This window comes from Manis pentadactyla, chromosome 2 (assembly GCF_030020395.1).
Source record: "Manis pentadactyla isolate mManPen7 chromosome 2, mManPen7.hap1, whole genome shotgun sequence".
Lineage (NCBI taxonomy): Eukaryota > Metazoa > Chordata > Mammalia > Pholidota > Manidae > Manis > Manis pentadactyla.
Genome location: NC_080020.1, coordinates 172,171,265 through 172,192,711, shown reverse-complemented (window position 1 = coordinate 172,192,711; position 21,447 = coordinate 172,171,265). Strand labels below are relative to the sequence as shown.

Sequence of the window (21,447 nt, the reverse complement as noted above, 5' to 3'; positions counted from 1 at the left end):
AGGCACAGGCCTCTTTCGGCCCAGAGCCTTCTGATGCCTGGTTACTTAGAACCACTGAGGTGCCTGGCGGTGGGTGGTGTTTTGGTTAATGCCTCAAGGCAGGAGTTCCTGCAGTGATTTAGGGCAGAAGTCAGCCAGCCTTTTCACTCATGCTAAAAGACAGCCTTACCCTCAATATAAAACAGCTTTTATTTTTTTTTAGCTGTTTCACAACTCCATGCCTTGTTGAGAATGTCACTTTTGACCCTAAAGTGAAGCCTGACCCCATTCATCAATATTCCCCTCTCAGCTTCCCCAACCAGGACGCCAGGCAACATTGCTCCAAGTGTGGTCTGAGGACCACCCAGGAGAGAGACCCTGCCCCTCGCCTCCAACTTCCTGGTTCTGGCTGGGTATCTACATGTTGATCAAGTTCTCCAGTGCTCTCAGGCACATGCCAGTTGGAGAACCGCTATTGCAATGTCTGGACCCCTCTCATTGCTTCTCAATTGATTGCTCTTTATTTCCTCTGACTTTAGAAATTCACTTACAAAACCCCATAAGAATGTAACATCTACAAGAAAAAGCATTTTGCCAGTTTTGTTTCCTCACATATCCCAGATTCTTAGGTCAGCGCCATTCATAAAGTAATTGTTTACTAAATATTTGTTAAATAAAAGAAATGCTTTTTGCACACTCTCTTTGTGCCAGACATTGGTCTAAGTGCTGGGGATGCCTCAGCAGACCAGGCAGGCACAGGCCTGCCCTTGGCTCAAGGCTGCAGATATTTGGGGGAGGGAAGAGGGGAGAGGAGCAGCAGACAGGCTGGAGACTAAGCAAGCAATTATAATAATGTGTAAAGAATCTTTTGATAAAGAGCTTTGAAAATAATATCAGGGCTTATGGATGTGACCCAAGGAGGCCACTGAAGAGAGGGAATGGTCTGACACCCCTCTTCATCATGTAGCTGCCGATGGTCCCCATCCTCACCCTAGTAGGTGGTGAGAGCTCGCCCAGTCTATCGGACCGGGGAAGACTCGGACAGGGAAGATTGGAAGCAGATTGGGTATCACCCATGGGAATAAAGAGGGATACAGTTGGGTGCAGAGGAGCCTTACAACATCCCTGGAATGCAGAGATGACAACAGAAGTCTGGGACCACTTATGTTTTGATGTCAGTAGGAAGGGGACACTTTCCCAATCTCTGTGGCATCTGAAGCTGCACCCAGAGTAACAAGCAGTAAAAGCCAGAAAGTAGAAAAGGGGGTGGGCTTGTTCAGAGCATAGCAGACACTTAACATCCCCAAGGCACAGCCAGCAGCTAGACGGGTGGAAAGAAAATGGGCAGTGGGTGAACAGATTTTTGGCCAGAAACAAGCATTTATGGAGACAGCGTCCAGGGGCAAAAGAGACCCCAGCAGTCCTGGTGTGGTCCCAGCCACCTCTCTCCCAATTTCTCCCTCCATTTTTCAACACAGTACTCTATTCTCATCCAGGCAGGCTCTGTTCACTTTGTTTTGAATTTAAAAAAAAAAAAAAAACTAGCCCTTAACCCTGCTTCTTTCTTTTCTTTGACTGCAAGCTAGGAAAATTGTCCTCTTTTTTCCCTTGGCTACTATGAAATTAAGAGCTAAAGTCAAGGCCCAGTTAAAAGAACTAGATTTTCCTAAGCATTTGGTAAATTTGCTTCCTGTTCCTTCTCCTTGTTTAAAAAATATTTTTATATCTATTTTAACAGTTGCATTGCAACTGTTCCTATTCTAGAAAGCTGCTGTAAAGGCTTTGGAAGTTTTATGCAGATATAAACTACGAATAAATAGAACACATGTGTCTGTTTTCTCCCCCACAGCAATCCCTGACCCCTTACCCTGACTACAGTCACATCACCATGTCATCACTGCCTCTCCTTTGGCCTTGCTCCCATCTCCATAACGGTCCTTTGGTATTCTTCAGTGCAGGCACCAATGTGCTCCTGGGGCCTCTCCTTCCCTTCATCTTCTTGATTTCCACTTGCTGGCCTTGCCTCTGGCTCCCACCCCTGCCTTGACCCCTAAGTTTAGCATTCAGCGGTTTTCCCTGGTTCGCATGTCTCACTCTGCCTCCCAGACCTTGGCCACGGCGACACCCATTCCACTTGAGTGGGACCAGACCACCTTTCTTTCCCCAAAGGATTCCCCCTGGGGAATGAAGCATTCAGTTAGGGGGGACCTAAGTGGTCCCTCAGAGTGACCCCTAGGTAGGGCTTAGTTCAGGAATTCTTATACCCTGGCCCCAAACTCCAAGAAATGAAATAACTGAGCCAAAGTCTCCCTTTGTGTATTTCTGTCCTGCTGCTTGGTACTGTGTGCTTGCTCATTCAAATCAAGGCTTTCAAGCCCAACAGCCCTGATCCTGCTGTTTGACAGTTGCATCTCCCAATCCCTCTGGATCGTAAATTAGTGTCACTATAATGTTATGATTCATTGCTCTAACTCTCTCAAGACTGTGGTTGTTTCTTTTAAGCAGCTCTTCCGTTAAGGTGGAGGAGCCAGCAGAGAACACACACATATGTCAGCCCAAATCCCCAGCTCTCTGGGTGGTCCCAGCCTTGCATTCCAAATACAGCCTCGGAGAAGGGGAGGAAGGCAAGTTATGCTTGTTTATCTTTTTCTAAAAGTTCATTTTCAAGGGATGTCGGTACTTGTACACGTGGACTATCCTACTCTCCTTTCCTTTCACTAAAAGACAATAAAAAATTTTAAAGGTGTGCAACTGTTGTATGCTGTCCAATGTCTGAGATTTCCTGTCTTAAAGATAAATTGTATCTTAGTCCAGTTTGACTAAGACAGCATGAAAAACATTTGTTCATCCACCAGATGTTCTAGGAGCTGGGAATACAGTAGTGAACTCTCTGTGGATCTTATATTCCAGTGAAGAGAAGAAAGACAATAAAACATGGAAACGTGATGCAATATTGGATTGTGCGGAGTGTTATAAAGACAAACTAGATAATTTTATATGAAATGATCAAGGAAGGCCCCCTGAGGTGTCATTTGAGGCACAGATCTGAATGAAGATCCTTCCCCCTTCCCTTGCCCATGGCAAACATCAGTAATCAATCAGAGCTTCCAGTTCTTTTCCATGGAGCCCTACAGTCCTCCTCTTAGCACTCCAGGCCATCATTGCTGTTTGGGTGGTGCTATTATTGCATGATTAAGCCTATTTTCCATTCTGGTCCCCAAATGCCTTCCTTCTGTAAAGCAAGGAGGACAATTAAAATAGAGATACTTATCATTATTTAAGAGATTAATAATGGAAGATTGTCTTCCTGCCTTTTCTTGTCATAAATACAAGATGTTTCCATCTTTGCAATGTTAATTTTGTAGGTTTGAGTTTATAACTCAACTCTCTGGAGTGTTTTCTTACCCATTCAGTCACAGGCTTCCGCAGCTACCTAGGCTACTTAATCCTAACTACCAGCCTTCTGTAATGGATGTTGTTATGCCAGAGGTGTATTCTCAGATTTCAACCTGAAGCTCATTGCAAATAGCATGTTTTCCCTGAAAGAATCCCTTTTTTTAAATAAAAACTCTGTACATACATCGGCCAGTTTACTTTTCTATTCATTCATTCATTGAGCACCTACTGAGTGCCAGATACAAAGTATTAAAGATGGTAAGATAATGTCTCTCTCAAGTCTTACACAAATGCCAATGGAGGATAAAGTACTATATATATAGGAGGAGATCCTAATCTCATCCTTTTAGAAGCATTTTTCAGACCTTACAAATCACTACCTGAGTAAGTATTATTCCATCTTTCTCTACATTCTTTCTCTTGGGGACCTTAGTCACTCCGAGACTTAATATTCCTTTCATGCAGGAGAATCTCAAATATATATCCCTGGTTACAACTTCTCCTCTGAGTTAGAGTCTGCCAAGATAGCATTCTGGAACCTGAGAGTCTACATGTTTGAAGTCAAACACATCATCACTGTACCTAAACTCATTGTACTTAAGCTCTTCTGTATGCAAATGACAGAAATACAACTTAGAGTAGCTCAAGTGGAGGAAAAGAGAAATAATTTCTTTATGTAATCATAACACTCCTGAGCTAGATTCGGGAACTCAGGGTTGGCAAGAATTGTTTCATCCTCTTTCCTTCCCTGCCCCAGCCTTCCCTTCTCTTTCTCTCTCTCATTTGTGTGTGTGTTGACTTCCTTTCTAAGTCAGGATCCCCCTATTATTATACGTTCTTATTATAGCTGCCATAAGCAGCAGGCTTACTTTTACTGCCTTAGTAAACTTAGAGAGAGAACTTCCCTTTCCCAATATACTACCTGAAATCTTACAGTCGAATTTCAGTGGACTGACCCGGGACACTGGCCATCCTGTAACCAATCACATGACTCAAATATGGAAATCTGCTAATGATTGATCAAAGACTTTGGAAGGTATGGATTAGATTCAATCACATGAAATGAGTCCTTTATAGAAAAACTGAGAGGAAGAGAAAGTATGCTGAATAAGCAAAAGTAACAGATGTCAACTACGGTCCCCCTCCCCACAAAAACCAGCTTTTCCCCACTGACTCACTTGTTTCTGTTAAATGAGATAATGTGTGTAAAAACATCATGTAAACCACTGTATTCCTCAGATGTCATTAATCTTACTGCTAATATTTCAATGATATTGCAAGTTTACATAATTCAGATTTTAGCCCTCAGATCCTTCTTGGATTTCATCTATCTCTCCCTTGTCTCCCATCAACATTTAACCAGTTCAGATCTTGATTTTTGTAGCCAAACTGTTGCAAAAGTCTTCTGCATAAACTCCTTTCTACAAGACTCTATCCTTTCCAATCCAGATGAACTTTTTTAGAAGCATATGCTAATCATATGATTTTCTGGTTCATAAGTTTTTTTCTGCTCTGCATTGCCTAAGGACAAATGGCCAGTCTGATTAGCCAGTTCTCAAAGTCCAAGTCTCCAAAACTAGACCTGACCTGCCTTTCCAGATTTAATCCCCACTATTTCCCTGAATATGCCCCATGCCTCTAGCCAACTGGAACTGCTCACTGTCCCTCATTATGCCTCTGAAACTCTCTCTGGCAACCAGGATGCCTACCCTTACATTTTCTGTCAGTGTCCTCGCTGCCCTTTGGGCCGAACTCCAGGACCTCTGCAGATATTTCAGAAAGGGATTGTTAGTCATTTAAAATGATTTTGAACAGACAAAAAGCCTGGATCAGATGAGGATTTTGTGGTGTCTTGGCTAAGAGATTTCTGTCTTATAAGATTCTCTCATGTATAAAAACATGTTATTTACCCACCAGGGGCTTTGGTAAACAAAAAATAACCCAGTGTGCTGGTGTGTGGAGCACTAATGAGACATGAAGGTGAGCATTACTGGTAACTGGAATGTTCTAATAAGGTGCTCTTCCTTTGAAAGATGGCAAATCCTATGAGTATATGCTGTTCCCCAACTGGCTAGGAAGCATTCTGCTTTAAGAAAAGATGGCTGTTGGATGTGCATTTAATCTGAATGTGTAATTATTTGGTCTTTCTTGGGTTACTGAGTTCTCACTCTCCCTAAGAAGGAATACTTAAAAGAAATAGAGGCAGGTCCATGGCTCTTTCCCCCAGCTGCCCAGAAGTTCTAGCCTTTGTATCTTTTAGTCTTACTCTTATCATAGTAAACTTTGCAAAGCAGCCATGAAGTACTTTCTTATCCTCTCTGGCATTCTGAGGTAGAGGACACAGCTCTCTTGGTGTCTTGAACATATTAAGCACTAGTAAACACTAGTTGAAATAATGCCTGTAGAAACGCCCTGAATCTACACCAAGGAATCTCAGGGGTGAAAGAAAAAAGTGTGTTTTATAAACATTCTATACTTTCATAGGATTTTCTCATATTAATAGAATCTTCACATATAATCAGAGGTTATTGTATTTGATTGTTTTCAGCAAAAGAAGACATTATCCCCCTTTTGGCAGCTTAAATAGTATTACTGCCTTGTTTAGTAATAGCAACAACACTGAAATTGCCTCTGAATTTATTTTATTTTGGTATCATTAATATACAATTACATGAGCAACATTGTATTTACTGGATTCCCCCCATTATCAAGTCCCCCCCACCACATACCCCTTTACAGTCAATGTCCATCAGCATAGTAAGATGCTATAGAGTCACTACTTGTCTCATCTGTGCTACACTGCCTACTCCGTGCCCCCACTCCTACATTATGTGGGCTAATCATAATGCCCATTAATCCCCTTATCCCTCACTTCCCCCCCACCCGCCCAAGTCCTTTTCCCTTTGGTAACTGTTAGTCCATTCTTGGGTTCTGTGAGTCTGCTGTTGTTTTGTTCCTTCAGTTTTTGCTTTGTTCTTATATTTGAGTGAAATAATTTGAAACATGTCTTTCTCTACCTGGTTTATTTCACTGAGCATAATACCCTCTAGCTCCATTCATGGTGTTGCAAATGGTAGGATTTGTTTTATTCTTATGGCTGAATAATATTCCATTGTGTATATGTACCACATCTTCTTTATCATTCATCTACTGATGGACACTTAAGTTGCTTCCATTTCTTGCCTATTGTAAATAGTTCTGCGATAAACATAGGGGTGCATATGTCTTTTTCAAACTGGGCTGCTGCATTCTTAGGGTAAATTCCTAGGAGTAGAATTCCTGGGTCAAATGGTATTTCTATTTTTATTTTTTTTAGGAAACTCCATACTGCTTTCCACAATGGTTGAACTGATTTACATTCCCACTAGCAGTGTAGGAGGGTTCCCCTATCTCCACATCCTTGCCAGCATTTGTTGTTGTCTTTTGGATGTTGGCCATCTTAACTGGTGTGAGGTGATATCTCATTGTGGTTTTAATTTGCATTTCTCTGATGATTAGCGATGTGGAGCATCCTTTCATGTCCCTGTTGGCCATCTGTATTTCTTCTCTGGAGAAGTGTCTGTTCAGATCCTCTGCCCATTTTTTAGTTGGATTATTTGCTTTTTGTTTGTTGAGGTACATGAGCTCTTTGTATATTTTGGATGTCAACCCCTTGTCATTTATGAATATATTCTCCCATACTGTAGGATGCCTTTTTGTTCTACTGATGGTGTCCTTTGCTGTTTAGTTTAATGTAGTCCTGCTTGTTCATTTTTGCTTTTGTTTCCCTTGCCTGGGGAGATATGTTCATGAGGAAGTTGCTCATGTTTATATTCAAGAGAGTTTTGCCTATGTTTTCTTCTAAGAGTTTTATGGTTTCGTGACTTACATTCAGGTCTTTGATCCATTTCAAGTTTACTTTTGTGTATGGAGTTAGACATAATTCAGTTTCATTCTATTACATGTAGCTGTCCAGTTTTGCCAATACCAGCTGTTGAAGAATCTGCCATTTCCCCATTGTATATCCATGGCGCCTTTATCATATATTAATGGACCATATATGTTTGGGTTAGTATCTGGACTCTCTATTCTGTTCCATTGGTCTATGGGTTTGTTCTTGTGCCAGTACCAAATTGTCTTGATTACTGTGGCTTTGTGGTAGAGCTTAAAGTTGGGAAGTAAGATCCCCACTGCTTTATTCTTCCTTCTCAGGATAGTTTTGGTATTCAGCGTCTTTTGTAGTTCTATATGCATTTTAGAACTATTTGTTCCAGTTTGTTGAAGAATCCAGATGGTATTTTGATAGGGATTGCATTGAATCTGTAGATTGTTTTAGGGAGGATGGCCATTTTGACAATATTAATTCTTCCTACCAAATAGCATGGGATGAATTTCCATTTATTGGTGTCCTCTTTAATTTCTCTTAAGAGTGTCTTGTTGTTTTCAGAGTATAGGTCTTTTACTCCCTTGGTTAGGTTTATTCCTAGGTATTTTATTCTTTTGGATGCAATTGTGAATGGAATTGTTTTCCTGATGTCTCTTTCTGCTAGTTCATCATTAGTGTATAGGAATGCAAGATTTCTGTGTATTAATTTTGTATCCTGCAACTTTGTTGAATTCAGATATTTGTCCTAGTAGTTTTAGAGTGGATTCTTTAGGGTTTTTTATGTACAATATCATGTCATCTGCAAACAGTGACAGTTTGACTTCTTCCTTACCAATCTGGATGCCTTTTATTTCTTTGTGTTTAATTGCCGGGGCTAGGATCTCCAGTACAATGTTGAATAAAAGGGAGAGTGGGCATCCTTGTCTTGTTCCTGATCTTAGAGGAAAACCTTTCAGCTTCTTGCTGTTAAGTATGATGTTCGCTGTGGCCTTGTCAAATATGGCCTTTGTTATGTTAAGGTACTTGCCCTCTATACCCATTTTATTGAGTTTTTATCATGAGTGGATGTTGAATTTTGTCAGATGTTTTTTCAGCATCTATGGAGATGATCATGTAGTTTTTGTCCTTTTTGTTGATGTGGTGGATAATGTTGATGGATGTTCTAATGTTGTACCATCCTTGAGTCCCTGGGATGAATCCCACTTGATCATGGTGTATGATCCTCTTGATGTATTTTTGAATTTGGTTTGCTAATGTTTTGTTGAGTATTTTTGCATCTGTGTTCATCAGGGATATTGGTCTGTAGTTTCCTTTTTTTTTTTTGTGGTGTCTTCACCTGGTTTTGGTATTAGAGTGATGCTGTCTTCATAGAATGAGTTTAGAAGTATTTCCTCCTCTTCTATTTTTTGGAAAACTTTAAGGAGAATGGTTATTATGTCTTCTGTATATGTTTGATAAAATTCAGCAATGAATCCATCTGGTATGGGGTTTTTGTTCTTAGGTAGTTTTTTGATTATTGATTCAATTTCATTGCTAGTAATTGGTCTGTTTAGATTTTCTGCTTCTTCCTGGGTCAGTTTTGGAAGGTTATATTTTTCTAGAAAATTGTCCATTTCTTCTAGGTTATCTAGTTCATTAGAATATAGTTTTTCATAGTATTCTCTAATAATTATTTGTATTTATGAGGTATCCGTAATGATTTTTCCTTTCTCATTTCTGATTCTGTTTATGTGTGTAGATTCTCTTTTTTTCTTAAAAAGTCTGGCTAGGGGTTCATCTATTTTGTTTATTTTCTCAAAGAACCAGTTCTTGATTTCATTACTTTTTTTCTATTTTATTCTTCTCAATTTCATTTGTTTCTTCTCTGATCTTTATTATGTCCCTCCTTCTCCTGACTTTGGGCCTCATTTCTTCTTCTTTTTCCAGTTTAAATAATTGTGAATTTAGGCTATTCATTTGGGATTATTCTTCCTTCTTTAAATAGGTGTGGATTGCTATGTACTTTCCTCTTAGAATTGCCTTTGCTGTGCCCCACAGAAGTTGGGGCGTTGTGCTGTTATTTTCATTTGTCTCCATATATTGCTTGATCTCTGTTTTAATTTGGTCACTGATCCATTGATTTTTTAGGAGCATGTTGTTAAGCCTCCATGTGTTTGTGTGCCTTTTTGTTTTCTTTGTACAATTTATTTCTAGTTCTATACGTTTGTAGTCTGAGAAGTTGGTTGGTGCAATTTCAATCTTTTTGAATTTACTGAGGCTCTTTTTGTGTCCTAGTATGTGGTCTCTTCTGGAAAATGTTCCATGTGAGCTTGAGAAGAATATGTATTCTGCTGCTTTTGGGTGGAATGTTCTGTAGATGTCTGTTAGGTCCGTCTGTTCTATTGTGTTGTTCAGTGCCTCTGTGTCCTTGCTTATTTTCTGTCTGGTTGATCTGTCCTTTGGAGTGAGTGGTGTGGTGAAGTCTCCTAGAACAAATTCATTGCATTCTATTTCCTCCTTTAATTCTGTTAGTATTTGTTTCACATATGTAGGTGCTCCTGTGTTGGTGCATATATATTTATAATGGCTATATCCTCTTGTTGGACTGACCCCTTTATCATTATGTAATGTCCTTCTTTATCTCTTGTTATTTCTTTGTTTTGAAGTCTATTTTGTCTCATACAAGTACTGGAACACCTTCTTTTTTCTCCCTATTACTTGCATGAAATATCTTTTTCCATCCCTTCACTTTTTAGTCTGTGTATGTCTTTGGGTTTGAAGTGAGTCTCTTGTAGGCAGCATATAGATGAGTCTTGCTTTTTTATCCATTCTATAACTCTGTATCTTTTTATTGGTGCATTCAGTCCATTTACATTTAGGGTGATTATCGATAGATATGTACTTATTGCCATTTCAGGCTTTAGATTCGTGGTTACCAAAGGTTCAAGGACTGCCTCTTTAGTATTTAACCATCTAACTTAACTCACTTATTATGCTATTATAAGCACATTCTGATGATTCTTTATTTCTCTTCTTTTTCTTCCTCCTCCACTTGTTATATGTTAGGTGTTTTATTCTGTACTCTTTGTGTTTCCCTTAATTGATTTTGTGGATAGCTGATTTTATTTTGCATTTAATTAGTATTTAGTTGGGCTCCTTCCTTTGCTGTGATTTTATTTTCTTTGGTGACAGCTATTTCACCTTAGGTGTACTTCCATCTAGAGCAGTCCCTTTAAAATACACTGTAGAGACAGTTTGTGGGAGATAAATTCCCTCAACTTTTGCTTATATGGGAATTGTTTAATCCCACCTTCAAATTTAAATGATAATCATCCTGTATATAGTATTCTTGGTTCGAGGCCCTTCTGTTTCATTGTATTGAATATATCATACCATTCCCTTCTGGCCTGTAAGGGTTCTGCTGAGAAGTCTGATGATAGCCTGATGGGTTTTCCTTTGTAGGTGATCTTTTTTTCTCTCTCTGGCTGCTTTTAATACTCTGTCCTTGTCTTTGTTCTTTGCCATTTTAATTATTATATGTCTTGGTGTTGTCTTCCTTGGGTCCCTTGTGTTGGGAGATCTGTGGACTTCCATGGCCTGAGAGACTATTTACTTCCCCAGATTGGGGGAGTTTTCAGCAATTATTTCTTCAAAGACACTTTCTATCCCTTTTTCTCTCTCTTCTTCTTCTCATACCCCTATAATGCAAATATTGTTCTGTCTGGCTTGGTCACACAGTTCTCTTAATGTTCTTTCATTCCTAGAGATCCTTTTATCTCTCTCTGCCTCAGCTTCTCTGTATTCCTGTTCTCTGATTTCTATTCCATTAACAGTCTCTTCCACCTCCTTCCACTTAATATCCTTAAATGCTCTTAAATCCTTCCATTGTTTGTTTCATTTCTGTTATCTCCCTCTGGAATTCATCCCTTAGCTCTTGAATATGTCTCTGTAGCTGCATCAGCATGCTTATGACTTTTATTTTTAATTCTTTTTTAGGAAGATTGGTGATTTCAGTCTCCCCAAGCCCTCTGTCTGATGTTTGAGGGATTTTGGATTGACCAAGGTTCTCCTGCCTTTTCATGGTGATGGGAGTGGTCGCCAGCAAGTGTCGCGTGTGTCAGGTGGGAGAACAAAGTTTCTTCATGCTTGCTGGTCTCCCTGCCTGTCTGCACTGTCTGTGCCAGTTAACCACGCACAGGGAGAAGCCTCTGGGTTAATCCCCTAGGCTACTGTGGGCAGGGTGGCCCTTGGGATGGCCTAGGGCACTGGCAGGGGTCACTGGTGAGTGGCGTGTGTTCTGCTGTGAAAACAGAACTCCTTCATATCTTCCAGACTCTGTGCCGGTTCACGCTGTCTGTGCCAGTCAACCACATGCAGGGAGCAGCCTCTGGGTCTGGGCCGGTTAGCTGTGCACAGGGAGAAGCTTCTGTGTTAAGCTGTGTGGTTGCTGTAGGGGGGGCTGTTCCCCGGCTGCTCCACAGCAATGGCGGGTCAGCTGGTTTGCTTGCAATACTAGCGCTGCTGAATGAACAGCAAGCTGCTTATCACCATGAGGGGCTTCAGAGCTGTGTTGCCACCCAGGGGGTTAGGGCACCTAAAGTTCCTTAAAGTTCCTAGACTGCTGGGCTGAGTGTGCCAGGACAATGTTGTCTACCTGTTAAACCCTTGTCCCTTTAAGACTTTTAAAACACCTGGTTTACTTTTGTCCCAGGGCAGCCGGCTGTGGGAACCTGTTCACAATCTTAGTCTCAGATTTTGCTTTTCTGCTCCTCTAATGTCCAGAGCACCATGCAATATGGGTCTGTGCTCCTGGGGCAGATTACTAGGGCTGGTTATTTAGCAGTCCTGTGCTTCCACTCCCTCCCCACTCTGACTCCTTTCCTGAGAAAGCCTCAGGAAAGCCTCAGGAATTCCATGTACTGGTATCTCTTCCAAGGCCTAGCATTCTGGGTGAGCTGGGGTTGGGGGAGTGCTCAGGTCCTGCCGGGTCACGGCTTTGTATCTTACCCTTCTCCGTGAGATGTTGAGTTCTTGCAGATGTAGATGTAGCCTGACTCGTGTTCTGTATCTTCTGGTCACTCCTTTAGGAATAGTTGTATTTGCTGTATTTTCAAAATATATATGGTTTTGGGAGATTTCCACCACCCTACTCATGCCACCATCTTTTCTTCACCCTGAATGCCTCTGAATTTCAAAAGAACTTTTGAACACTAAATCTTAGCACTTAGTCACTCAACACATGTTTACTGAGCACCTACTAAGGCTCACTGTGCTAGGAATACTGAAAAGAAATATATTGACTTCATAGAGCTCAGACTCTAGCAGACGAGAAAGACAAACAAGAAATTACCTGCCAAATATCTTTTAAGCACTTGGTACATCAGAGCTTTTAAACTAAATTAACAAGTGGCCTGTTTTTCTCTTTGCAGTATGTCAAGGCTGATCCTTGGGGCTCTGTTTCCTACCTAACCAGGGAACACCAGAATTCTTACAGTCCTTCACATTTTCAGAGTTAGGCAAAAGGGCAGTGTTTGGCATCCTGCATGTCAAGGAGGCCCTTAGCAGCACTGGTGGCCTTCCTGGTCCCTGGAGATGTCTTGTCAATTCTAGATCCCTACCGCCCAGAAGAAACTGGTGATTGCTGGGCTTCAGGCTGGGAAAAGGGGCATTGTGGGTCATTGCAATCACAGGCAAGTCAGTTCAGAGAGTTAAAAATGTACTCAGATATGTGGAGAGAACCTCCAAAAGTAGCTTTGGATTTTCATGCTGCTGTATTCATATTGTTTAATAATTTTGAATTGCAGGGTCTCTTCCTGTATGGACCCAAATTTCTGAGAAAGCCTCAGGAATTCCATGTACTGGTATCTCTTCCAAGTCCTGGCACAGAAGCAGGAACTTCCTCCAAATTTCATCTTTAATCTGTTTTGCATTCAGTCTTAATGATTTGAGAAGGTGCTTCCCAAACTGTGTTCTATAGACCCTAGTTCCAAGGGGTGATAATGGGTGCTGCAGAATATAATTTTAGAAACGTTGTCTTAAGAGATATTGGTCTTGGTGAATGGTTTCTGGACTAAGGACATAATTTTGAACTTTAAGGGCTGTATCTGAGACAAATGACTCTTTGCCAAGGATACCACTGTATGCAAATTACAGAAAACATAAAGAGCAGATGGATTCTTAGTTGGAGGGAGGAAAATTGATCTGAACTTAAGAGGCAGGTGGAGATAAATATTTTGATTGGAAAAAAAGTCATAGGACTTATATGGCTGACATATAACACACCCCCATAATTTTAAGGACCTTCTTCCTTTCTATTCTTCTGCCAGTGGAGACATCATCCAATCTCATGTAGATACTTGGGGCGGAAGCTATATGAAACCTGAGGCTGGTTAATGCAACGGTGTCTCATCTCCCAGGTCCTTTCAGTCTGCAATCAGCTACATGTTCTTCACTCTAAACTTCCTGTTACAACTTTATGTCTCCCTCTTACCCAGCTTACTTACAGGAATTTGCTATATTTTGCTAGACTCTATGGTGAAGCCTATGATTCTTCTACAAGACAAGTATAAGGCTGATAAACATATTGGCTTCCTTTGCTGATGTAACAACCACAAATACAGTGGCTTAAAACAACACAAACTTATTATCTTACAGTTCTGGAGTTCAGAATTCCAAAACTAGTTGATGGGGCCAAAATCAAGGTGTTGGCATGTCTGGTTCCATGTGAAAACTCTGGAGGAGAACATGCTTTTCCAGCTTCTAGAGGCTGCTCATCTTCCATGGCTCATGGTCACATCACCAAAACCTCTGCTTCTGTCATCACATGTGCTGTCTGACTCTGACCCTTCTGCCTCCCTCTTACAAGGTAAATTTGTTATTATATTGGACCCAGATAATCCAGAATAATCTCCCATCTCAGGATCCTTAATTTAATCAAATCTATAAAGTCACTTTTGCCATGTAAGGTAGCATATTCACCAGTTCCAAAGATTTGAACATAGATGTCTTTGAGGAGTCATTTTTCAGCCAACTACAGTTGGGAAGAGGATAGAGTTTTGCATTGATTCAATTCTCTATTGACATTTCCAGACCATTGCTGTGCAGAAGGCATCAACAAATTTTTCCATAAAGGGCAGACAGTAAATACTTTAGGCTTTGTAGGTCAAGAGGCAAAATTCTGAGGATATTATATAGGTAGTTGTAAAACCACTTAAAATGTAGCTATTTTAAGATGTAAAAACCATTTTTAGTTTACAAGTGGTACATAAACAGGTGGCAGGCTGGATTCGGCACATGGGCTGTAGATTGCTAAATTTTGTTCTACAGTCTCATAAAAGATTTCCTTAGAAGCTTGTGCCGTTCTGCTAAGTCACCTCTACTTTAACTTGCCTTTGTCACTTACAGATCTCCTGGTCACTCTTCAATACGCATTGATGAATCACCCACCTGGAGATGTATCCAAAAAGTCAGAACAGCCTCTTGAGTCCTGGATATGCAAAAGCCTCATTTGGCAAAGTAACATTAGCATCATAAAGAGAGAATATGCATCTGTTCATGCATCTCCTTTCTGTCTAAAGTTACTGATTTGAAAATGCATTCTTTCCATTCAAGGAATTCACTTGAACATATCCAGATATTGCACAAGTGGCAACAGTTTTCCATTCCAGAGACATATATGAGATTTGGTGTCATAGCATGGCATAATGCATCAAATACTCTCCATGAAAAGATGAGGGACCATGGATTAAAAACACAGATTTTTAGGAGTACAAAGGAAAAGTTTTAGTTCATCACCTGGTCTTTTCGACTATGTGGAGCTGATTGCATTCTGAGTCTGAATGGACTTAGAAATATGGGGTCTGGCCTCAGGCACAGAGAAATCTTTCTTCTTAGCTCCTGGTGAGACAGGGACCGTGGGCGTAGACAGAATAAGGTGAGGGCCTCTGGGAAAAGCAAGGCAAGATATTTACAGTCAGAGCAATCTAACTACATGCAAGGAAACCCCCTACCAAAACTCTGTTTTAAACATTAAGCTCTAGTATTCTTCGGTGAGATCAGTTAATATTCCCCAGATAAAGAAGAGTGCACATGCTTTTTTTTTTTTTAATTGAAATTTTACATTTAATACTGTAGTGTCACACATCAACTGGGAAAATGCAGACTTTTTTTAATACAAAGTGTTGGGACAATTAAATAACCATTTGAAAAATATAAATCTATTTCTCACATCATACATTAAAATAAGCTCCAAATGATATAGATACATAAATATTTTTAAAAATACATATTATCGAAAGAAAACATAAGCAAGTCCTTCATAATTCAGAAGTGGGAAATTTGGAAAATCCTTTCTAATGGTAGAGGAGCACTTTTCTGGGGAATCTGGGAGGGAATATGTTTCTTGTCTTTTCCAGCTTTTAAAAGCTGTCCACATTCCTTGGCTCGTATCACTAAGACCTTCATTTTGAACTTCATGAATCTTTCCCTCAGACTTTCACCTTCCTGCTCCCCTCTTATAAGGACACTTGTGATTAAACTGGATATAATCCCTCCATCTCAGGATCTTTGAAGCACATGCTTTTATTATGCTAATCATTTATAATCATGTATAAGATTCACTTTAGCATGCTAAAAGGCCCAGGCCTATGTGCTGTCTTTCCTCCTTCAGATCTGATGAGGTGATTCCTCAAACCGGGCAACTAAATTAGAAAGTAAGCCCAGGCATAAGCAACATAGTAAAAGGCAAGAAAGATTCCACCTTAAAGATAAGATTGCATTTTAATACCCAAGAAGTTAAGAAGTTAGAAATTTTTAAGTTACTCTTTAGCAAACAATACCTCAGCCCACCTTGGGGGTTGGGCAGGCAGCCTTGATTAATATGCTCCCAGACCAAGAGCTAGTATCTCAGGGAAAAATCATCAGAGCAGGAAGTTGCATGTGTTAAGTTAATTCTAAACATTCAAGGTCCACTTAACAAGTCCACACACCTAAGCCTTTTTTCATGTTCTCAAAAATCCTCAACTGCCTATAAAACCCCTGGACAACACACCACCCGGATCTCTTGTCCCCTCCTGGCATGAGCCAGGAGCTCTGTCCTTTCACTTCATCTCTAAATAAAAGCCTGTACCTTGCTCTCCTACCTTGAGTGTTTGTGAAGCTCATTCTTCTGCTTCCTGAACAAGAAACCCGGCATCACTGAGCAGGTTGGTTGCTTATGTTCTTCAGATGCAAGCCAGAGGTGCAGGTCCTTTTTAATTTCATTGTTGCCACTGTTAGGCCCAGATCTCTACCTACTGCTGACAGAAAGAATGCAAAGCAGAATACATAGCTAGGAAAGGAGACTCTCAGATGGCAGTTTCCCCCTTCAGGGACTGAATGATGGTTTTTCCTAAAGAAAGGAAATTTTAAAATGCATCTGGGGTCAAGCACTTCAGATCAATTGAGACCAAGATGATCTTGAAAGCAGAAATAATAAAAAGGATATATGATGTGTGACTATTTTGGAGGCACATGGGGCATGCTCCCAGTGTTAAGCTTTAAATGTTTCTTTTTATTTGTTCAAGCCTGCAGGACTGGAAAATTGGTAATCACTGAGGTTCAGAACAGCCTCTAATTTCAAGAAGGAACACCCATTTTTTAAAACCTGCAGGAATTTGTTAAGACTCTCGATGTTGATTGAACTTGGAAAGTGCACTCACAGTCCTACTACATGGTCACATCTGAGTTAATGCAGAAGATGGGGAGAGACTCTAAAGTTGAAAGAGACAAGGGAATGATTAACTAGTAGAAGAAAGAATAAATGAAGGCAGATAAAGCAGACCTGCATAAATTTAAGAAAATCACGTCTGTCGCCAGGCTTGGTGTCTCAGTGGAGCAGCACACTACAATGAGTCCTATTTCCCATTCTCTGAGACTTTGTGTTACTTTATTGCTTCAGAACTATTTAAGGAGAAGCTACTGTGAGATAGATACTGCTTGCACACTAAGAGTGCTGAGGCAGGTGAGGTACAGGGCAGCTGTCAGGGGCCCAAAGATGGGTGCGTAACAGCCACATACAGTGTGAGCATGCAAGGAGCAGTGAGGACACATAGGAATATTTGACTCTGTCTGGATAAGGTTAAGGAAGATATTCTTATCCCAGGGTGAAAGAGCAATTCTTATCTTTAAAGCTTAAACATATTCATGACTTCTTCAAATCAACAATTAGTATAAAGTGAGGACAAGATGCAGATTTTCAAGATGAGGGGAGACTATCCATCGCCTTGAATTCAGGCTGATACTTCTGGTGCTGTATTTGTTTAATGTTGAATCCAGTATTTAGGGCAAGGATTTAATGTATCCTGATCTGTAAAGAGTGATTTGGGCTGGCAAACAATGAAAAAACTAACACCCCTTTTCTGACCACAGTTTTCAAGAGGAGTCCATTTTTCAATTTGTGTTATCTTAACAGAGGTTAAGATAATGAAGAAATACATAAAAAATGAGGCTAATTTTGCTCTTACCAAAGCTGATTAGAAGAGGAAGTTTAGCTGCCTTTATCAGAACTGCCACTCTGATAAGAATGACACTGAAGCTTTTGTGAAAACTATGACAATAGACAGGAAGTATTGCTTGACCCATTTTACTTCAACAAAGTGAATACTAGAAATATATACATGTTAATAAAAATATATTAGGGTTAAAGGGAAGAATTATTGTGAAAAACATATAAACAAATTTGAAAATATTTAGCAGGAGAGGAAATGCAAGGAACAAGTTAACTTTGAATCTAACATGAATTATTGCAAAGGAAGATGTGTGACATCCTTGATGAACATAAAGTAACTGCAGTTAAAATAACACTGTTAAAAATGTTCTTTCATGATAAAAACTCTCAAGAAATACATGATATAGCCCATATATGACAAGCCCACAGCTCATATTATGCTCAATGGTGAAAGGCTAAAAACTTTTCCCCCTAAGATCAGGAACAAGACAAGGGTGCCCACTCTCACCACTCCTGTGCAACAGGGTACTAGAATTCCTAGACAGAGAGATCAGGCAATAAAGTAAATTAATAAATAAGTAAATAAATAAATGGCAGCCAAATTGGAAAGGAAGAAGTAAAATTGTCTGCAGAACACATGATCTAATACATAAAAAAACAAAAGATTCCACCAGAAATCTCTTAGAGGTAATAAATTCAGCAAAGTTGCAGGATGCAAAATCAAAATACAAAAATCAATAATATTTCTATACTAACAATAAACTGTCTGAAAGAGAAATAAAAGAAACAATCCCATTTACAATATCATTAAACATATCAAAATACTTAGAAATAAATTTAACCAAGTAGGTGAGAGACCTGTAGAGAGAAAACTATAAGAGTTTGATGAGAGAAATTGAAGAACACACAAATAAATGGAAAGATAGCCCATGTTCATGGGTTGGAAGAATTAATATTGTCAAAATGTCCATACTTCCCAAAGCCATCTCTAGGTTCACTACAACCCCTATCAAAATTCCAATGATGTTTTTTTACACAAACAGAAAAAACAAATCCTATAATTTATGGAATCACACAAGATGCTAAAGAGCCAAAGCAAGCTTAAGCAAGAAAAACAAAGCTAGAGTCATGCTACTCCCTGGTATTCAAATTATATTACAAAACTATAGTAATCAAAACAGTATAGTGCTGGCATTAAAACAGGCACATAGACCAATGGAACAGAATCATGAGCCCTGAAATAAACCCACGAGTACACAGTTAAGCAGTATTTGACTCCATAGGGAAAAGAGAGCATCTGCAATAAATAGTGTTGGGAGTATTGGCTGTTTACATGCGCAAGAATGAAACTGAACTCCCATCTTACACTACTCACAAAAATTAACTCAAAATGGACTAAAGACTTAAACATAAGACCTGATGCTCTAAAATTCCTAGGGAAAAAAAAAAACCATAGAGAAAAATCTCCCTGACATTGTTTTTTTAAGTCATTAATCCATTTTGGGTGCCTTTCTGTGTGGTCATTTGAAACCCAGGCTCCTTCTGTTTTGTGCCCCCACCACCCCCTAGAGCCTCAGAACTTTGCTATATCTAGTGCTTCCAGTCAGCAGATAGGGACAAAGGGAGTATAGAGGATCATGTGGTATCTTTTATGAGATGGGCAACATTGAAAGGCAAATGTCACTTAGGGAAGCCTGCTATATTCCATTGGACAGAACTTGATCATGTGGCCACATCTAACTACAAAAGAGACTGGGAAATCAGTCTGTCTGTGTGCCCAGGAGGCAGAGGAAACAAGGTTTGATGACTACATCATACTCTTTATTATAGTTCAATAAATAGTTGCTGAAAGCTTATGATGTGACAAGCTCTGGGCATCCTGCTGGGACCCAAGATGAACAAGACAGACTCCCTGCCTTTAAGGCACTGATGGATAATTTCACAATGTGGTAAAAGCATTGATCATAGCAAGCACAGGATACATGAAAATGTAGAGGACAGTACTTAGCCCAGACTGGAGAAGTCTTGTAAGGCCTTCTGGGATAAAACTCTGGTGCTAAGCCTTGAGGATGGGTAGAAAAGCAGAAGAAAGGGAGTGAATGTAGGTATTTTTGGCAAAAGCAACAATCAGAATGAAGTGCAGAAGGGGGCTATAAGCAATTCAGTATTGTTAGAGCAAAAGGAATGGGCATGGAGGGGCAGGAGATAAAGCTGCAGAGGCCTGCCATGGGGAGCCTGGTATGCTATCTAGAGGCATTCGGACATTTTCAATAAGCAACCAGAAGAAACGGGGTGGGGGGAGGCTCAAAAGAGGGATGGACATGTGGGTAGGTCACTTGTATTCAGGATGGCTTTGAGGGAGGCAAAACTTAGAGAACAATTTGGAAGGTTTTCCAGTTGCCCAGGCAGGAGATAATAAGGGCTTGAACTAGGTTGTAAAGGAAGGGTTGATGCAAGAAATACAGATAACATAAAATTGGGAGGATTTGCTAATTGCTTACATGTGAAGGTTCAAGGAAAAGAAAGAGCGTGGAATCACTCCCAGGCTTCTGACTTGGGTAACCCTAGACTTGTCTTATCATGCACTAACAGAAATGCACACCCACAACAAATACATGTAGAGCTGTAGGGCTAAGAGGTGAGTGCAGTTTGAGGCACTGTACAGTTATGTATTGTGTAACAAAGCACCTCAAAACTTAGTGGCATAAAAAAAACTACCAGTATATTGTGCTTATTGATTCTGTAGGCCAAGAAGTTGGACAGGACTCAGTAAGGATGACTTAGGTCTATTCCACAATCTCTGGGGCTTTGGCTTGGAAGAGTCGTATAGCTGGAATCACATGGGGATTTCTTCAGTTCCATGCTGGGGCCTTGATGGGAATGAATGGAAGCTTGAGTTCAGCATCCTAGCCTCTACCTACCAGATGCCAATGGCATCTACACACTTGTGATAAATGAAATGACTTCCTGGCATTGCCAGTATTTCCTGTAGGATAACTGTCTTCTATGGTTGAGGCCCAGTGGGCTGCATGTGAGTATGAAATTTAGTCAGATCTGGTGAGAGACATTATAAATCACCAGCATGTAAGGGTTATGAGAGTCATTGCAACATATATTTTCAGGATCTGTGGAATGAGATCAGTGGGTCAAGGTTAGGACAGACTCACTGAAGAGGATGAGGAAAAGAGAACTAAAAGTCAGAAGAAATAGCAGGAAAACACAAGGAAGACAGGAAAAAGTGGTGAGTGGCTATTGTTAGTGTCTGCCTAGCACTTTATTTCCATTTTCTTCTTAGCCAAACTCACCCGCTGGGTCACAATGGCTGCTCTGTGGAAGGGCACACTATGCAAGTTGGGCGAAGTAGTCCTTCCCTGTGATTTTACATTTTGCACCTTTAAACAAGATGTTTCTTTCCTCTGTCCTTATGCAAGAATGATGCAAATCCACAAGTGCCTATACATGCCCTGCCAATGACAAAGGTTCAGCCAAGTGGGTTTATATGTGCCCAGTGGATAATGATCACAGTGCCACAGAGCAGAAGTGGCTCTTAAGGACAGCTGGTGGGAGCTTCCTAAGCATCTACACTGCAAACATCTTTTCAGATATTTAACTGTCAGCCAATACTTTTCTGTGGGGCTATGGAAGAACAGGGGCGGTGCACCAAAAGTGTTCCTTCCATGCTGTCTTCTGAAACCATGCCACACACACACACACATCCTTGTGAGTTCCATGGTTGCTTGAT

The 21,447-nt window shown here is 40.3% G+C and overlaps 1 protein-coding gene across 7 annotated transcripts in view; it reads left to right on the top strand.

The window, feature by feature from the left end:
• LOC118923091 (serine/arginine repetitive matrix protein 1-like) overlaps positions 1 to 21,447 on the top strand; it is a 123,915-nt gene that overhangs the window by 34,010 nt on the left and 68,458 nt on the right. Inside the window, exons 2-3 of one of the 7 annotated variants that reach the window (XM_057497059.1) lie at positions 11,216 to 11,340; positions 13,874 to 17,787. The exons of 5 other annotated variants lie outside the window; for them this stretch is intronic. In XM_057497059.1, the coding sequence (XP_057353042.1) occupies positions 11,216 to 11,255 (40 nt within the window). In that variant the 3' untranslated portion in view covers positions 11,256 to 11,340; positions 13,874 to 17,787. Of the gene's footprint in view, positions 1 to 11,215; positions 11,341 to 13,873; positions 17,788 to 21,447 lie in introns of those variants that run through there. One more of the 7 variants, XM_057497058.1, reaches the window with a different exon arrangement.